At 39.5% G+C, this 21,057-nt stretch overlaps 1 protein-coding gene across 2 annotated transcripts in view; it reads left to right on the top strand.

Annotated features, from left to right (window-relative positions):
* phactr3b (phosphatase and actin regulator 3b) overlaps nt 1-21,057 on the top strand; it is a 55,638-nt gene that overhangs the window by 4,269 nt on the left and 30,312 nt on the right. For both annotated transcript variants that reach the window (XM_051913338.1, XM_051913336.1), the window contains one exon: nt 20,879-21,040. In XM_051913338.1, the coding sequence (XP_051769298.1) occupies nt 20,879-21,040 (162 nt within the window). The remainder of the gene's footprint in view (nt 1-20,878; nt 21,041-21,057) is intronic.

Consider the following 21,057-nt stretch of genomic DNA (forward strand, 5'->3'; position numbering starts at 1 on the left):
AGGGTGCGGTTATCCCTATTGCTTGTACACTTTTTTCTACCACATCTTTTCCTTCCCTTCGCCTCTCTATTAATGTGCTTGGACACAGAGCTCTGTGAACAGCCAGCCTCTTTTGCAATGAACTTTTGTGTCTTGCCCTCCTTGTGCAAGGTGTCAATGGTCGTCTTTTGGACAACTGTCAAGTCAGCAGTCTTCCCCATGATTGTGTAGCCTACAGAACTAGACTGAGAGACCATTTAAAGGCCTTTGCAGGTGTTTTGAGTTAATTAGCTGATTAGAGTGTGGCACCAGGTGTCTTCAATATTGAACCTTTTCACAATATTCTAATTTTCTGAGATACTGAATTTGGGATTTTCCTTAGTTGTCAGTTATAATCATCAAAATTAAAAGAAATAAACATTTGAAATATATCAGTCTGTGTGTAATGAATGAATATAATATACAAGTTTCACTTTTTGAATGGAATTGGTGAAATAAATTAACTTTTTGATGATATTCTAATTATATGACCAGCACCTGTATATTATTTCCATAATAAGGATTCTTTTTAAAAGTATGCGAAAGTGTGGTTTTTTTTACTTGTTGTTACTGTGATTGTCTGGCTTTATGCAACAAGTTTTGAAAGAACTGATCTCTGGATTTGCTGAATTTCACCCGGTCACTGGCTTCAAATGCTGGTGTAAAAAAGTGTTTTATCACATAACCTAACATGTACTCTGTGTGGTAACGTCTAAATATACTGGTTTTATTAAAGTCAAAATTATTATTATTATAATTATTATTATTCAACCTACGCTACATTAGGGTCGTTTTTAAAAATCAAACTGCACATTTTTACTCTTGCCGTGTGCTTGCAATGATAAAAACATTGAATGCCTGTTACCTGCTTTAAATAAAACAAAATGTAGATCTTTGGAAGATGCTCAACAGTTTTATTTGGCTTAATATAATCTTTAATTTGGATTTGAGTACTACAACACTGCTTGTTAAAGTGGACCTATAACGCCCCTTTCACAAGATGTAATATAAGTCTCTGGTGTCCCAGAATGTGTCTGTGAAGTTTCAGCTCAAAATACCCCACAGATCATTTATTATAGCTTGTCAAATTTGCCCCTATTTGGGTGTGAGCAAAAACACGCCATTTTTGTGTGTGTTCCTTTAAATGCAAATGAGCTGCTGCTCCCGCCCCCTTTCCAGAAGAGGGCGGAGCTTTAACAGCTCACGCTTCGGTCGCTCAACAACAACAAAGCTGGAGAATCTCACGCAGCCAAAATGAGGATTGTCAGTAACGGTGTTCAGCCTTACATTGTTCAAACCGGAGTCGACACTGATGGAGAGACTCAGGAAGAAGTTACAACTTTTAGACGTTTCTGAATGGTTAGTGGATAAATTTATGTAGTTGCTGTGGAGTTGATTCAACTCATCCACTAGCATGTGCCGTCATGTTAATCTTTTGTGCAAATCCAGCGTTGAATTGACCCTCGTTTGTGAAGCAGTCCGGCGTAAAATGACGGCATGACAACAACACTCTACTACAACAACTCTTCCTCTTCTCTAAAGCAGCCCAACATGGCCCCGCCCCCTTTGTTGTGTGTTCTCGGGGGCGGGGTTTATGTAAATTTTAGGGTTTGTGATGTCACTAACTCAGGAAGAAGCTCATTGTAGTCCCTTCCAGCCGCTTGTTGTAGTCCTTAAACAGTGATTTCTGTAAAAGAAAATATCATTGAACTTTGAGCGTCGAAACTTTACAGATGTTGTTTATTCTCAAACAGCAACATTACACACTAACTAAAGTTAAAAAAGTGAAATCATAATCAACCACCCCATTAATGTTGACATGAAAGGGAAGTTAAGCTAGTCTTTTATTCTCTATTGTGCCGTAATTCCGAGTGAAACGCTTCTGGATCAAGAACAAATGTAGGGCGGGGCTTGATTTTGTCTGTGTGGAATTGATTGGATGGTTGTGGTTTGCTATTGGTGGATCTCATGTGAGTGACAGGTTGCCCCGCCCTCATCATCAGAGAAGAGAAGCGACTTCCAGTGAAATTAAAAATACTGGACAGTATGTGCTTTTTAGATTGTGAGAAGTTTTTTTCCCTAGAAAGACACATCAGTCCATATAATCGTGTCAATGCACAGCAGAATATTGGCAGTGTGCTGCACAACAAAATGCGACATGATGGTGACGCCACTGGCCAAGCTCTCTCCTCTCGTTCACTGTGAGAATGAAGGCTTTCATCCCTGCCGCACACCCACTGCGGCTTTGATCTCGCCTCTTGAGCTGCTCTTGAGAAACAGAGCCAAAGCCCTCATTGGAGAAGACAGATACAGTACAGGAGAACGCTGAAAACAGGCCATGACACACATGGAGGTTTCTTAACTAGACAGCAGACGCATTTTACATGTTTTGGCCGAACAGAAAGCGATGCAGGAATGGAGTGTTTGGGGTTGAAGAGGGAATCTATCTGCACAGATGAGCCCACACTAACTGACCGCTGACCCATTAGTCACATGTTCTCCCATCAGTCATCAGTTATCAGTATTGTTCAGTGTCGAGAGCTCTTCCTCCACAGCGAAGACTCGTAGAGTTGACTCCAGACTGACTCATCTCACACAGGCCATGAACTGTGCTTTCCACTGGCATTCACGTCTCAAATTGATTATCTGGGTAATGTCATATTGTGATGATTTCTGTGTATGTACTGGAGTACTGCAGGGAGAACGTATTTCTGTAGGCAAAAATGCGGAAACAAGTTGCATTTTAGGCTCCGGTTCATCGTCCTGAAGTCAATGAGTTTTTGTTAAATGCCTGAAATAAAGTCTGTGGTGAACAAAAGCTCAAGATATTTTCACATTTTATTCTACAACATAAAATACACCAGTAATACCCACTTATTTTTTAACAGGGAACGTTCTGGCAAGGTTATGAACAAACGCAGCAAAACGTTCTTAGAACATATTTTTGTTATGAAAAAGTTGGTTCCTAACGAGGTTTGAGACTCCAGAGGTTGTCTGGGCCGTTAAACATCAGCGAACAGGTAAACTCATCTACTCACTAGACGCTTTCACAGCCTCATTGTGTTTATAATCACACTCTTGCACACTATTATAACTCACACTTTCAGGGAAAATGCTTTTTAAATGAAGGATGAAAGAAGCTCAATGTTGTGACGCTGAAGGTGCACGACACCTTGGAAAACATTGCGGCAGCAGTTTTTGCACCAAAAAAATCTGGTTGACATTTTTCCTTCCATACTGATCTTAGACCAGTATAAAATCTGTAAATGGTTAGTGTTTGGCTGATCCCAGATCAGTTTGAAGCAGATCAGTCGCTCCAGGGTGTCTGGAGCTGGATTAACCGCCTCTCCTCATCGACAGCTAACTACTGGATCAGTTTTGAGCTTACATCAAAGACTACCCATGATTCTCCCTCACTTTCATTGGATAAGACTCTTAAATGTTCCACTGATTTTAGGACTATTAGATTAAGACCCCTCCTCCCTCCATTTGTGTTCATGTTTTATTAATCAGCCATCTATATTTAGCCATGGTAGGATTTTTACAGTGAATATTCAGAGCAGTGATTAATCCAGACTCGTAACCGCAGCGTGACTGTTACAGACCGCCTGCTCCATTTCCTTCTGAAAGACCATCATATAAAGAAAGGGCAAGTAACACACTGAATTAAAGTGGACCTATTATACAGTCTTGATGTTGTTTTTGTGCTCTACTAGAACAGGTTTTCCTGCTTGAATGTTGATTATTTTCCTCATATTCTCCATTGTTCAGCTCCTCTCTTCCCAGTCTGTCAGTAACGCTCTGTTTAGTTCCTGTCTCTATGAAGCCCCTCCTTCTGAAAAGCACAATGTGCTCTGATTGGTCGGCTGGAGCAGTGTGTTGTGATTGGTGTTTGGGAAATGTCCCGCCCCTTACCATAACCGCCAGTTTCAACACACTACTAAGGCTGGACACACACTTGAAGATTTTAAGCCCAATTTGCAAACCCAACTATCTGGGGGTGTGGTCCGATTCGAGGCTTGCCTCAACTGACTTTTTGTCCAAAAAATCCTCAATTGTGTGGTGTCATTACAATTATTTTACTGCTAAATCTAAACTGACACATGGGACACCCTACGGTCATACCATTGTAAGTCCACAAGACCGCAAGTGCACATGAAGTGTGCCGTTTGAGACGAGGCCAATTACTCCACAAGTGATGTGCAGTTTTATGTTTCAACCACAGATGGCGATAGAGAGGCCATTCAGGCCAAAGTTTCATAGTGCAGCTTTAGATAAAAGCGTCTTCTAAATTAATCCAAATGTTAATGATTCCATTAATGATTCTTGAGTCTTTTTGACTGATTCATCACAAAGAACCTTCTCATTAAGATCATTAGGACACGTTCAGATTGGTCTCCGTGTTTCACTGTAAGTTTGTTGTTGCTGCGCACAATATAACGGTGTGTTTATTGTGTTTTCTGCTTATTGTGTTTATGTTGTTCCGCAGATTTTATCTCACATCACACCTTATTCACACTGCAAACTCACAGCTCAGATAATCATTCCAAATATCAGTTTCCGAGTTTGTGATAATGACTTTACTGCATGAAGGACTCCATCGCTCCATGTGTGTATCACTGAGCTCTGTTCTTAAAGCTGTGTACAGGAGGCTGGACATTAATAAATGAGAGTCCTGTGACATTATTTGAGGCATGCTGGGAAGTGTCAGAAAAAGCAGGCGCTCTAAAACAGGTACTTTCCTGCTGCTCCCCTGAGGACTGAGAAAATGGTGCTAAAGAGGGAGGTTAAGAGACGAGAGGAGAACATTTCTGCACTGCTGCTGAGACAGCAATTCATCAAGTCTGTCTACGCTGTGGAAACCTGCAGAAGTCCTCTGTACATCCCAAAACAGACTTCTGAGGAATGAATGAGATCTGGTGACTGTGAGGGACTGCAGGTGCGTTTGGTCTGTGATAGTGACGATGTGGACGCGCTGGACGACAGCAGAGGTCACAGAGCGCCGTGCTTCAGGCGGGTTCTGCTGAAGGTCACCGATGACCCATCAGTCTTACCTGACCTTCGCTTTCACTGTATGTGTGCGCAGAGACATAATGCAGCATTACACTGCTTTTACACTGTAAAAACATGATTTTACAAGAAAATACTATTTCAGTCATTCTACTTCAAAATTCCATGTTTAATTCAATGTGTCATTTCTTTGTAATTATTTGTGAAATTTACTAGGGATGCACCTATCTGATACTCAGTATTGGTATCTGCTCCGATACTGCCATTCTTTGCCGGATCGGGAATCGGGAAACTATTCTGTGTTGTTGTTAAGCCCCACAAAAGGCACACAAACATTATAAATCAAGTTTTCATGCACTATATTCCTAGTGTTCTGAAGCCGTTCCATAGCTTAATGTGAGGTACTGATGAATATTTAAGTCATTAAATTCAAGTTCAGGTAAACTCTTCCCTCCGCTGCGGCTGTCAGTCATTCTCCATCAGCACGTGTCGTGTTCGGTTAGTCAACACGATGAAACTCTCCAAGATGATTCAATGTTTCTACTTGATCTGTAGATAAAGGTCTGTGGTTTTACATAAAATGACTTTATCTTGCTGGAGTTTATTGCTGTTTCTAAATCATGTCATTGTTCTCCCGGGTGTCTGTCAGATCACGACGCTGGAGTACAGAGCGCTATGAGCTTTTCTTCACACACTGAAATTTAAAACTGAATTTTTTCACTAAATGTTTAGATTTTATACAATTATTGTACTCATGATTTTTCTAGAGTAACTTTTGCTGCTGAATTATCCACTAACCTAATTTACAATAGTATTTTTGTCATAGATTATGATTATATATTTTTTTCATTTGTTGTTTTTCTTTATAATGACATTGTCTGTATTTAGTAGATTGTGTTTAAAGTGCCCCTATTATGGATTTTTGAAAATGCCTTTTCATGTAGTGAGTAACAGCTCTAAGTGAATGAAAACATCCTGCAATGTTTTAAATCTGAAAGTGCACCATATATAAAGTTATTGTCTTTCAAAAGTAAGAGTTGATATTCTTATTTTAACAAAGTATTAACACAATTTATGATACAGTCAACTGATTATAGTATTTATAGTTTGTCAGTTTTTTATGTGTAAATTATTAGTGAATATTTTTGATTGACTGGCCGTCCATCCAGGGTATTTTAAACTTCCTGTAACCCTACATAGGATGAGCGATTTGGAAAATAGATGGATGAATGAAGAAGAAAAAAATATTCACAAATTTTGACAAAACTTTAATTAGTCCACACCAATCTTAAAATAGTAAAGTAATCAAGAAACAAATTCATTCATTTTTTTCTTTGTATGGTGAAGTAAAGCCTGTTGAAAGTGTTTTGCTGTGTCACACTGTGCTGTTCTCCGCTCTGGATCAGTGTAATCCGTCACGCTGACAGCAGTGTGTGTGAAACTCAATACACAGCCTTGTAGTCCAACTCCAGCACTGACTTCTCCAGTACCACGCAGAGATTTCCCCGTCTTCCCAAATTCAGCACCACGACGTCAGAGTTATGATGTCACTGTCAGCCAGTCGATTCCCAGGACTCTGAAACACCTCACTCCCATTGGCTGGTTTGGATGAGTGACAGGGGAAGGCGGGAGCTAGCTGGAGCTTGAAAGAGAAAGTGGGAGTGTTTGTTTTTGCTCTGACCAGCTTGAAAAAGCAGGCTTGAGAGAGCAGAGAGATGATGAACTGTAGCCATCACTCAAGACGCTCCACACTTCATTAAATCCACATTTGCACACGCCGCCGGAGAGCAGATTAGCTCAAACACCAACAGCTCCAGAAACCAGACTGACACGAGCTGTCTCAGGACGCACACCGGTCAGCATAAACCAGCGGACGCAAAACAAACCAGAACAATGGGTCATGAGAGAAAAGAAGGTGCAAATCTGTTCTATTAGCAGGAGAAAATACAGTTAAATGCAAATAATAAAATGCAATTATATAATCATTCATAGTTAGGATAGAAAAATAAACATCAAAAAAAGGCTTTTGTCATGTCTGGGGCTGTGCACCCATTCAAACTCTTTTCACAAATTCGTCTGTCACAGGATAGAAGTCAGATTAGACAGATGCTGACATGAGGCCTCTTCCTCTGAAACCATGTAGGGTTAAAGAAAGGTTACGCTTTATCTCGGAAGTCCACCTTAGACAGTCTATTAACTATAAGGCTGTGTTCAGACTTCAGACAAACCAGATCTCTTCAGGCAGACTATTAACTGCAAGTGATCAAATAAGATTTGTGTGTCCATAACCAGCCGATCTGCATGTGTTTCTTTGCATCATCTCGAGTCGCGGTGCAGAACTTCTCCGTTGCACAGAAAAATGCTGAAATCTTTGGGCTTACACCATCTGAACACCGAATGAATACTTCTGGAATTCCCAGTTTTGATGTTATCGTTGTGTTGCATTAAGAGTGACGCAAAAGACAGTTTAAAATCTGATCTGAGCAGCCGGAGCATCCAGACTGAGACGCATCTGTAAAAATCTGATTGGAATCACATTTCAGACCACCTCCAAAATCTGATTTTGTGTGTTTTTTTGCTCTCCAAACTTTCAAAAACCCATCTGGATAAAATATTGATATGCAAAAAATCAGATTTTTGCTGGCAGTCTGAACATGGCCTAAGAAACTTTGCAGCTTCATGTCAATGAACTCTCATTAGAGTATCAGACGGTTAGGTTAGGGGTCGGGTTAGTAGGAGAAGTTGACGTAGTTGAAAAGTTACTTATAGTCAGTAATGTCTGTTCAGGATCATCAGAATAAAGTGTTACCAAAAGAAAATAGGAATGTTTCTGTCATTATTTTCCCAAAGTCATTTTGTAATTTGCTTTATTCGGTGAAACACAAAAGCACAAGTTCTCAAGACTGTAGTCACTATTTTCCATGAAATTACAAGGATGCTTAAAAAGGGATGCAAAAGTACTCAAAAAGAGTAAAAGCAGTGCATGTGCTCGATATTCCAAGTCTTCTGAAGTAATATGAAGGATTTTTGTGATGATAGTCACTGATCATTTTAATCTCTAGTGAACTGATAACCACTGCGACTGGATGAACTCGAGAAGCGTAGAAGTTTATTTCACAAACAATTCATACAGACTATAGTTTTATGAATCAGCTGATTCACTGAAGATCTGACTCAAAAGAACAATTTGTTCATGAATTGGATGTTGCTGCTGTTCTACTAGTAATCGCTGAGATTTCCAGGGAATAACATTCCTTTAGTAAATGTATTCGCACACTACAGAGTCTTATTTTAAGGGAATCTTTGTTTGGTACTGCATTGGTTCACCACTCGATGGCCAGTGTAAGTCCTGAGACAAAACCAGCTGAGAATCACAGAACATCCCATAAGGTCATGTGTGTTTGGGGGTTGGGTTTACTGACCTCCATAGGGAGCCCCATATGTCGCTCAACCCTATGTTCTGCTTTATCTCCATGCCATGCTAATGTGAATCTGCCCTGAGGGAGTGCGGTTAAGAGCTTCATCCATGCTGCTCGTGTCTTTATGAATGATTCACGCATTGACCTAAATGCTTGCAGAACTGAATAACACCAAAATACACACATGGAACAAACACACCCACCTGATCCTCCTCCAACTGTACCAGATCCTGCTGTATGAAAAGCCTCCTAAATTAACACATTCCAGTCTTTTTGGTGCATGCACACATATATCAGAGAAAAATCATGGTGACGAATCATATGTTGAGCCATGTTTAGCGTTTGGACTGGAGAGATTTTGCCTGATTTTGGGCGGTAATTAGGGCCGCACGCTGACGGATGTAGCTGCCGCTCACCCACACATCAAAGGAGGCGCGAGAGAAAAACATCCCGCTCGGAGAGAGGTCACGAGTCACGCCTCATCTCAGCCCCTGTGACGCGCTCTATTCAGACAACATACAAGTGATTTTCATGGTTTCACTGTTCATTATGGATTTTCATCCTTCCAGCATACAGGCAAAATCCACTCGTAAAATATGACGGATTATTTAACCGTGTGCAGAGTGAATGTCATCAAACCCTTCTGAAGTACAAGTACACTTTTGCACATTTTAAAAAAGAGTACTTATTATTTAAACAATATTCTTTAAAAGAATATACTGAAATGTGAACTGAATGTAATGTTTTGGACATTTAATGCATGTTATTTACAATTAAATTAAAATGTATTATAGTTGAAATTTATGTTAAATGCAATTAAGTTGAACTTAAGGGAGCTTATTTGACCCACTAAAGTAGGACTTACATTACGTAGTGAACATTAAGTATGAACTGAAGTACATTTTTATGTGTAATTTAATTATTACTTCGATTGTCTTTGAAATATGATTAAAGTGTGCTGCCAAATGTACTGATGGTAAACTAAAATTTACGTTAATGTCAATTCAATTGAAACTTATGCCATGTATTTAAATATATTTGTAATTAAACATTTGAAGAACACACAGGTCTGGTTTCACAGACAGGGCTTAGATTAAACCAGGATTAGATCTTAGTTCAATTAGGACATTTAAGTAGCTTTTAGTAACGTTCCTTAGAGAAAAAACATTAGTGGTGTTCATCTTGAGACAAATCAATGACACTGACATGTTTTAAGATAAATCAGAGCAAGTTGCTTTCAGCTCAAACATGCATTTTAGTCTAGGACTAGCTTAAGCCTTGAAGTTGCAATGCAAAGTACTGTCATGAAACTCTAGATGGCACAGGCTGATAGGTCCTTAATCACATCATTCTCTATAGGGCACAGCTGATTGGTTCGTGCTGTATCAGCAGCGCCCCTCCACCCTCCCCAGCTCCACCTGTGTAGATCTGCTGCAGGTGATTCAGGTGTGCAGTGTCTCACTCACAGCAGCGTGCCGTCTGTGTACTGGCTATAGCAAGTCCTTTGTGTAAATGAACTATAATGGCTAATCTGACATGAATTGTGATCACCACTTGCTCACAATGTCATTAACAACAGGGTTTTGAACCAACATGGTTGAAGTGATCTTGCTACTACAGTTTCGGGAAACATTCGTGACTAACTAGTGAAGTTTTAGTCATTTAAATTCATTTTTACATAAGGTGCAATGAAAGTGTATATGTCTTTTATTTCAAATCAAGGTGATTTTATCTCGAATGCATTTGGATAAATGGAGAGTGTCCCATAGACTTTCCTGGTGTTCCTCTGCTGCGGTTCAGACATCCTCAGGGAGAGAGATTATTCATTCAGCTGCTGAATGACACTTGTATTACACTCACGACAGCAGTTGTTTGCCTCAGACTGCTTAGATTTGATTTGTTTTACTACAGTGTCGAGTCCAGTGTGTCACTGCCTAAATCCTCCACTGCAGTCAAAATGTGCTGCATGCTCTTCAAGCTGTATTCACAGAAAATATTGTTCATTATTTCAGTATCATATCAGGCACCCACAATAGCCTGCCGCAAATGTATTTGTGTGTGAGCGATTTGCTGCAGTGGCACATAAACATTTCATAAGAGTAGTTTTGTAACTCCTGTTCTCTTTCTCTGTAAGAAAGTCTGGCCCTGCGGAAGTGAACTGAGTGTCTGATGGTCATTAGTCATTCTCTGTGTTCACGGCTGCTGTACAGCTCACTTTCATAGAGCTATACTTCCCCAACCTGTGGCGGTTTTATCCGTCTCGGAGGAATCCCACTGCTCTTTCTCATTACCACACATCAGACTGTACAGCCTCTGGTGGCGCTTAGATAATATATGTCTTTTTTCTTTTAGCATGATTTAAGATTGACAATCTTCAATCTTCTTTGAACAATCTTTGAAGATTACCTTTTATAGATTATTGTAATCAAATATTAAAGGGTTAGTTCACCCAAAAATGTAAATTTCTGTCATTAATTACTCACCCTCATGTCGTTCCACACCTGTAAGACCTTCGTTCATCTTCAGAACATAAATTAAGATATTTTTAATGAAATCTGACTCGTCCATAGACAGCAATATAATCAACACTTTCAAGGCCCAGAAAGGTACTAAAGACATCGTTAAAACAGTCATGTGACTGCAGTGGTTCAACCTTAATGTTATGAAGAGACGAGAATACTTTTTGTGCGCAAAAACAAAACAAAAATAACCACTTTATTCAACAATTTTTCTCTACCCTGTCATTCTCCTACTGTATACAAAAACACTAACCCTTTTTCTTCTGTCCTGCATCTCTTTAAAGTTTGGCCACATTTCTGTTGAAAATGTCTTCCAGAGATATTCAGGCATTTGTCAATGTACTAGCTTTCTGGGGAAAAAAAAAACTTCTGTGGAAATTGCTTTACTATAATCATTTACAATTAACATTTAGGGAGTGTTCACACTTGTAGTTTGGTTCTTTTGGTTCTTTTGGTTTGGACCAAAAAAGAAAATGATACACTTAACCCCGGTTTCACAAACAAGGCTTAAGCTAGTCCCAGACTAAAATGCATGTTTGAGCTGTTTTAACTGAAAGAAACTTGCACTGATTTATCTTAATTATTTATATCTTAAAATATGTCATTGACATTGTTTTGTCTCAAGATTCACACCACTAATGTTTTTTTCTAAGGAACGTTAATAAAAGCTACTTAAATGTCCTAATTGAACTAAGATCTAATCCTGGTTTAATCTAAGCCCTGTCTGTGAAACCGGGCCATAGTCCTGCTTCGCTTAGCGGTCACACTGTCATTTTTAACACCGAACCTAAAAAAAAAAAACAAACAGATTTTATGACGTATATTTTATGACGTATATTTTATGACGTATATTTCATGACGGAAGTTACCGAACATCCAAAACAATGCTGTGAGTTGACATGCGCTCGATGTATGTGTGTACATATGATGGTGTTTTGACCAGCTCAGGACTCATGAAGAGCTTATGAAATGTGTAAATGAATCAAAACAGCAGGAATCCCTCCGTTACACACAAACAAAGATCTGAGACGGCATTTCCAACACCTGAAATGAACATGAGCGACATATGATGAGAAAAACCAGGTGTGCTTCTGCATTCTGTCTTTTTTAGGGTCACATCTTGTGACATCACGTCCTGTTTTTGGTTTGTTTAGATGTTTTTGTTCTGTGTTGTGTTCATATTTCAGTCGAACTGCACCAGAGTTCATTTGGAAGCGATCGAGAGCATCTTCTCAGGGTCTCGGTCCGCTTGTTTGGTTCGGGTCAGCGTTCACACAGACTTCAGCACAACTGAATTCCCAGCGCCTGAAAGACAGGAAAAAGAAAACGATTTCCTTCTAAATCAATGAACTCAGTGCCTGCATATTTAATGCTAAATGTAAACACTATTGCTGTTGTGTCTGCCGACAGTACTGGACCATAAATATTTTGTATGTGTTTAAAGTGCTGTTTTAGCACAGAGAAAAATCAATCATAAAGCACTTTGCAGTTCTGTTGTATTGCACACGTCTGATGCTTTGATTCATGCCGGTCATCTTCTCCGATGTTGTCGAGTCTGTTCCCATGAGCCTGAACACTGAAGACTTTAAACCGCATTCATGCTGCACCGACCGCAATCGATCGCGTCTGTAATACAATATTTCTAAATATTGACTGATCTCCATTACCAGTCCTCAGAGAAGGAGACGCTTTCTCTCTTTAATACGGCGTTATTTACTGCTACAGTCGCTCTGGGGACGTTCTGGTTAACTTCACTTCATCCGGGATCATGGTTCATTTTCATATTGGTTCTGAAATCCAGAAGAGAATTTGATTTTGATTGCTGTCACAATAAACAATCAGATAAATGAGACTCGTTCCACGGGACTCCTATTATTTGGCCAATGTGATGAAACATTTAAAAACTGGACCACAACTAATCAATTTTACATCATGACCTATTTGTGTTGCCAATTTGTTAACAAGCCCATGAAAGCTCATGAAGAGAGATGGAAGGCAGAAAACAAACCTCTCGACATTTCCCTGTACTCCATCAGCCTCTCATCGGCTCTGTTCAACATACTGTCATCTGCTTTAGTAATCTGTGATGATGAAAATCTGCTCGTCTGTCCAAACCTGTGTGACTTTCTTTTCTAAATTCTAAATTTAAAGGGTTAGTTCACCCAAAACCTGTCATTAATTCCTCACCCTCATGTCGTTCCACACCCGTAAGACCTTCGTTTGTCTTCCGAACACAAATTAAGATATTTTTGATGAAATCCGAGAGGTATGTGACTCGTCCATAGACAGCAATATAATCAACACTTTCAAGGTCCAGAAAGGTACTAAAGACATCGTTAAAACAGTCATGTGACTGCAGTGGTTCAACCTTAATGTTATGAAGAGACGAGAATACTTTTTGTGCGCAAAAACAAAACAAAAATAATGACTTTATTCAACAATCTCTTCTCTTCTGTGTCATTCTCATACGTTGTTTACGTCCAGCGCTTCCAGGTTCTCCGTCAGAACGCCGACTCATTATTGGCCGGCTCCTGCATCAGCATCACACGCATGCGTCGTGCTGATCACGTGATCAGCTTTGGCCAATACTGAGCCGGCATTCAGACATAAACACGGAAGCCTTCACTGTGTTACTGCGTCACCTGCATAAGGATAATGACAGAGAAGAGAAGAGATTGTTGAATAAAGTGGTTATTTTAGTTTTGTTTTTGCACACAAAAAGTATTCTCGTCTCTTCATAACATTAAGGTTGAACCACTGCAGTCACATGACTGTTTTAACGATGTCTTTAGTACCTTTCTGGACCTTGAAAGTGTTGATTATATTGCTGTCTATGGACGAGTCATATACCTCTCGGATTTTATCAAAAATATCTTAATTTGTGTTCTGAAGATGAACGAAGGTCTTACGGGTGTGGAACGACATGAGGGTGAGGAATAAATGACAGAAATTTAATTTCTGGGTGAACTAACACTTTAAAAATGCCATCATCTCCTTTCAGAATGATTCGTTTCTCGGCAGTAATTCAGGAGTCATGTGACGTGTGTCCATCAGTAGTGTTAGTGTGATCATGTGAACAACTGAGGATCTGCCGTTGACGTCTGACTGTGAAATTCATTCTGTTCTGAACATGCTTTCAGAATAAATCCCATGTGGCTCCAGATGTGTAATGAAGGGAAACTTTAAAAATACCTAGAGATCTTCTGAGTGTTTTCTTCACAGTGACCTCAGTGACCTTGATTCCATCACTGTCATGATGAGATGTAATGGCTAGCTGACTTATATCCCATCTAAACCAACACTTTTCTTTTCTTTGTCTTCTTGTATAATGAATTATTACTCTATATATGAAAACGCTCCACTGTACATCACTGTGTTTTAAATGATCTGTTGTTTTTCTTTCTTTCTTTTTTTAGTCATGGGCAATAATGGTGTTGAACAGCTCTTTTGTAGCCAAGACTTTAAGGAATGTGCCAAAAATTGTCTTTCAAAATTAAAAGTGTCCTGGTTAGCCTACACTGTGGATATTTCTCCTCTGTCACATTCACACCATCCTCTCTCTCTCTGAAAGCACTCACATGTCTGCAACGTTTTTTTCCTGCAAATAATTGTTTTTCATTGTGAATAGATCGTTATTCTGATAGTAATTCTATATATAAGCAGGATAAAGGCTTGGGAAAAAATATTGCTTTTACTGAATGACATTGAATGACCAAAGCTCTTTTGATCGCGCGGGATGATGATGATGATGATGATGATGTGTGCGCGTGAGGGATTCTGCTGACGGAGCGCCGCGGGAATGACCACTCGCTTCCCTTCAGTTAAGTTTTGTTGTTGTTGTTGATGGAAGCAGTGTAGATCCAGAGTGCAGCTGTCACACTAAAGGCTCCACCATGAGGTCTTCAGTGAAACTGCAGCTGAACTCCTGAAGTGTCTGAAATAATGTGTGTGTTAGTTATGAACATCTGTTTACTTATATCGACTCTGTGTTGTTATCTGCGTGAGAAGAAAATTACGTATGTTTAATTTCTTAATAATGTTACATCATTTCCGTTATAGTATAGTTCATGTTAAAACGGCAAAGCGCCTTTATTGAGGGTATTTATACAGGACCGGTCTAAACTTTGGACACATTCATGTTTTTGGAAAAAAGTCTCTAATTCTCATCAAGCCTGCATTTATTTGTATCAAAAATACAGAAAAAACAGTAATATTGTGAAATATTATTGCAATGTAAATATCTGTTTTCTATGTGAATATATAGTAAAGTGTAATTTATTCCTGTGATCAAAGCTGAATTTTCAGCATCATTACTCCAGTCTTCAGTGTCACATGATCCTTCAGAAATCATTCTGATATAATGATTTGATGATCAAGAAACATTTATTATTATTATCAATGTTGAAAACAGTTGTGCTGCTTCAGATTTGTTTTTTTTTTTGTATAAAAAGTTAAAAAGAACAGCATTTATTCAAAATAGAAATCTTTTCTAACAATACAAGTCTTTACTATCACTTTTTATCAATTTAATATATCCTTGCTGAATAAAAGTATTAATTTCTTTCATAAAAAAAGAAAGAAAAAAAATTACTTAAAAAAAAAAAAAAATTACCCCAGGCTTTTGAACAGTAGTGTGTATTGTTACAAAGAATTTCTATTTTGAATAAATGTTGTTCTTTTAAATTTTTTATTCATCAAAGAATCCTGAAAAAAGTATCACAGGTTATAAAAAAATCTGAAGCAGCTCAACTGTTTCCAACATGTTAGAATGATTTCTGGATAGATATATGTATATCAAGATCTATTAGTGATATAGAGCATTATTTAAAAGCATTTTTATCTACTCGGTAACACTTTATGATGTTCAAAGTAAAGAAAGACGCTTCAGACACACGTAAATGTTGTGTTTAGTAAATAATTGGTCATTGTTTTAATAATTTGTCATAGTTAATATTCTTAATTAGGCTCATTTCATTCAGTAATTATTCATTACCTAATAAGGAACTATCCTGGTCTTAAATTTGCTATTGCTGATTAGTTAATCTTGTTAATGTAGTTCTACTCATTTATCTTTACCTCCTGTGCAGTGTCAATGACGGACCATTACTCTAAAATATTACCAATTCACCAAAGCTATCATAGTTTCTTCCAGAATATCATGATCTCCGGTAACCTTCATCAAAAATAAGGAGAACAAGAAACTTACAGCATCTTTCTGTCATTTAATTTGTTTGCACTGACAGTATTCAGTGACTTTCAGGGCGTCTCGTGAGTAATGTGCAGTTAATCCACTGTCTTAAACACAGAAACACATTCTGTAATGTACTTCTGTAAAGCATCTAATCTCAATTATTAATATTATTAATACTATACTGCATTATGTGCAAAAAGCGTATTATATGTGTGTGTTGGTGCGTGTGGAGGATGGGAACCTGGATTCATGAGAAACACTCGTCTGTATCGGCTGCTATCGAAGAACTTCCCATTGGTTTATTTTCTCCAGTCTGATAATGTGAAGAAACTGTCAGGCATGAGATGACAGAGAGAGAGAGAGAGTGGAAAACACCGGATCACCTGCAGGGAAAGCCATCATTTGGGGTTTTTTCCGTGCATATGTCCTGATATACGTTTACACACGATACATTGATTTTCAGCATCCCATGATGGATTTTTCAAAACAACATCTAGAAATTATAAATAGAGGGATGCTCGCCTCCGATTGGCTCTCGTGGGTTTCTAGTCGCTCTGCGTGGCAACAGCCTCCCCGTCCGCCCAGCAACCCCCGTTAGTGATGCTGCGCCTCCGAGGGGCTGCGCTGCACATCCGGAGGAGTAACCATGGCAACGGCGCTCTGACCCCAGCTCGTGCTGTAGCTGCAGAAACTGAACGGCTTGACCTGGATTCTGCACTGCTGCTTCAGTGAGACACCAACAGCTGACCCGCTTTACCTCGTCTGGCTCCGTCTGACCGCTCACACATCCTCTGCTCTCACTGGAGCTCTTATATAACTGCAGTACATTCATACGCAGTTTGTTCTGCATTATACGCAGCACAGCGTCGATCTTAACTACACAACGCGAGACTTTCTTAGACTGGATAATTGTAGACAAACACATGCTTTTCATCTGGATATTTCATCAGGTGACAGCGTGTGTGAAGTTGATCTGGAGGAGACGTGCTCCTTCACTGATGTTATAGTCGCTCCATCCACACACCAGAAAAACACAACATCACACTTCTGAGACTGACTGATGCGTTTCAATGTTCAGAATCTCTCAAGTCCACCCTCAGCATCTGATGAAATAATAAATGCAGTAAACCCTAACCCTACCTCAACAGCAATTCTTTAATATTCAGTTCAAGTTTGTATAACGCAGTTAGTTTCAGAGCAGCTTTACAGAAGTGTTTCCGGATCCATCATCAGTGTGGTACAGTATTTGAGTAAATGTAATTAGTTACTGTACTTCAGTATCATTTTGGCTACTCTGTTGTTTTACTGATTATCAAAGATATTGGCAGCTTTTACTCTCTACTTGACTACATTTTTGAAGGAGTATATACTCTTTACTGCAGTATATCTATGATGAGTGATGAAGTTACTCGTTACGTCTGGCTTGGCACCTAACTTTTTCTGCTGCAGTAATTTCTGCTATAAAGAAGCGATATCGCCATCTACAGGGCATTGGAGGTACTATATCTTGTGTTTTTTGTCCTTAATCACCCAAACTTGTCAACAAGGCTACTTCACGTGAATGCGAGTGTGTTAGCAGGTCGTTGCTGAATCGCAGGTGTTTCACTGATGAGATGAGGTCATGACGAGGCCCAGACCAGTGCAAGCAGACTTTGACTATTTCATTTTTTTAAACATGATTATATTTGTCTTTTTGAAGGATATTGGTTGCCTATTCCCTTTTTGAACACTTGAGCTTAAATGAGACTTGAGTGTTTGTAGATATTTAAAGGGTTAGTTCACCCAAAAATGAAAATTGTCATTAATTACTCACCCTCATGTCGTTCCACACCCGTAAGACCTTCGTTCATCTTCAGAACACAAATTAAGATATTTTTAATGAAATCTGAGAGGTTTCTGTCCCTCCATTAACAGCTACAAACTGACACTTTGACTCTTGATGGAGAGTAAATGATGACAGAATTTTCATTTTTGGGTGAACTGTCCCTTTAAGAGGCTGTTGTGTCGACCTTGATTTATCGCAGTATTGAGGTGTTCAGTTTTATTTTGATTTTATAAAATAAACACGTGATCGCTCTCCTCATAAATCAGCTGTTTCTTGTGTTTCACTGGCGTGTCTCTCAGGTGTCGAGGACGAGTGCATCTTTGAACCTGCATTCAGTCTGAGTAAAATACTTCAGTACTGTTGAAATCAGATACTCTAAGACTTTTACTCAAGCCGTATTGGAATTGGTGTCTGTACCTTGTAATGGAGTAATTTTTACTGTAAGGTATCTGTACTTTTACTCAAGTATGGTTCAGGTTCTGTCCATCGTGTCCTGCTGTATCTGTCCTGTCCTGTCTTATCAATTGCCATCCTGTTTTCCCCTCTGGGGCAGTTTTTGTTTGTTTCTGTTTTATTTTTTATTAATGCACCTGAGTTCTGGCCTCATCCCTTCATCCGCACCTGACATGTACGATCAGTTTACGTCACTAGTGATGTTCTGCTTTAAGAACTAAAGGTGTGACTGAATTAGTACACAAAATAATTAGTAGTTACTGATCCTCTGTGGACTTTATCCAGTTTAAGAACTTGTGAACGGCTGGTGCAAACCAGGACAACTTATATAAACGTATTATAGATGATTTTACGTCCATCACGATTCGTTCTGATATAAACAGGTGTTGTTATTGTTGTTTTTTCACTTTGGTGCGTTTAGGTGTGACAATCGGAAGAAAGAGACAGAGATAGAAGCTCTCAGCACTGCCCACGGTTCATCTGCACTCCTCCTGAGGTGTCAGCTCTCCGTCGCAGCCAGACTGTGTGGGCAGAGACTGCTTCTATTCCTGCTGCGGCGCAGGGTTCGAGCCGCAGACGCCTGTGCTGCACCCTGCAGCTCCTACTGGAGATACAGTCGTGTGTTTGATGGGGTTTCGGACAGATTAGTCCAGTGGCAGCCTGTCTGATAGATTGATGTATAGAAGTGGGTGTGGATTTGAAGCTTCACTCATCTGTCAGTGAACCAAGGAGCAGTTTGTGTCTTGAGTTGCAGGTGAATCGAAGCTGACTTGATTTCCGTGGGTAATACAGGATTGTCTTATAAAGTGCACATATTAAGCTTTTTCAGATATGACCTTTCATGTAGTGTGTAATAGAGCTGTTTGTGAATGTAAAAGATCTGCAAAGATTCAAAGTTCACAGTTCATGGAGTTTGTGTCTTGATTCTGAACTGAAACGAGTCGTCAGTAATTCAGTCTCACTTGTTGCTCGAAGGTTTGCAACTAATTTGCATAATGCCCGCCTCTGGTCTTCATTGGCTGAACAGCGTCTCTTTGCCCCGCCCTCAATCACTGTAGTTGTATCTGAGACTGGAAGAGTTTGGTTCGTGTTGTTCATGTCGAGAAGACGCTGTTTTCTGCTGCCAAAGCAAATCCACTTTGATGAGATTGATACGGTAAAACCCACGCCATCGTTACTGTTCGTATCACTGTGAATCAAGAGCTGAGATTCAGATATGATAATGAGCGTTTGGTTTCTGACCAATCAGAGAGACCGAATCCTTGATGGAAGCGTTTCAGACACTGAGAGAAAAGAGCTGATGCTGCAGTGGATATTATGAGAAAATTAAAGTGTTTTTGATCTTGGATGAATGTGAACCTGTTGTAGGAGACGCCAAAACAACATTAGAAACCTTTAAAATAGCATAAGAGGGCACTTAACAGTCACTTGTTTGTGTCTGCGCAGACCCTGTGAGACATACATGATGCTGCTCTGTCTCCTGCTGTTTGTCTTAGAACAGGATTCATCTGTGTACAAAGTAAAAAACACTTCATCTTCATTTCAGTAAAACAGTAGGGCCAACGGGCTATATTTTTTTAATTAAAGCTGATGTTTTGTGTCAGGGGAGATGACCCATGTGCTGTTCCACCTTGGTAAACAAATCATGTTGGCACAGCAAATGCTCACCCATGTATGTTGAGATTGGACCTTGCTGCTGATATCAGACACCCTCAGTCCCCGCGGAGCATCACCGGCTCTCACAGCTGTTCTTATCGTCCGTCTCAGGTGCTCTGATGTCAGTGGACACTAAATACTGGTGTGAACAGGCTCCAAAACACTTTGTGATGCAGTCAGTAGCTATGTGTACATGCACTCAGTGGGTTGATGCTTTAATCGGACTGAAAAGCAGTCATGTAAACACCCGAATCGAAATATACGAAATATTTGCTAAAAAGCTCTTTTGACAAATGCTTCAGCTTTATATTTATATATCATCAAGGCAAAAAATGACAATTGCACTCTCCGTGGGTAACATCATCACGGTAGCATTTTTTCTGGTTCTGAACGCAATGTTTGGAATTAATTTAATGCATATGTAAATGAATATGTGAATCCGACTGCAATGAATTAATGAATACAAACAGAACTAGAACCTGAAATAGGACTGGATTCATTCTGACTGAAACACACCTACTCCAGCTGCAGTTTAAATGCTTACTTTAATGTTGAAGCCGTGTTCTTCTATCAGCAGCACTTGTGGTACGCTGTTGATCACTACAAAAAAACAAACAGAATAAAACCTTTAGACTTGTCCTTAAGTTTGTAAAAATTGCAGCTGCATTAAAGTTCATACTGCACACGTGATTTTTGCTTGTTTTTACAAACGGAGAGATGAGTCGAAATTAGTTTCTGATGGAAACCTCCTCTGAGAAGATTCCTGCTTGTGTGTTTTGTGCTGTAGATGTGATGGATCCGCACAGAACGCTTCACTCCGGCTGTCTGGTGTCAGGGGTCCGAACACCGCCCATCCGCCGCAGCAGTAAGCTGGCCAGCCTGGGCCGCATCTTCAAACCCTGGAAGTGGAGGAAAAAGAAAAATGAAAAACTGAGACAGGGCTCTACAGGTGAGTTCAGAAACAAA

This window comes from Ctenopharyngodon idella, chromosome 11 (assembly GCF_019924925.1).
Source record: "Ctenopharyngodon idella isolate HZGC_01 chromosome 11, HZGC01, whole genome shotgun sequence".
In the NCBI taxonomy this organism is placed as follows: domain Eukaryota; kingdom Metazoa; phylum Chordata; class Actinopteri; order Cypriniformes; family Xenocyprididae; genus Ctenopharyngodon; species Ctenopharyngodon idella.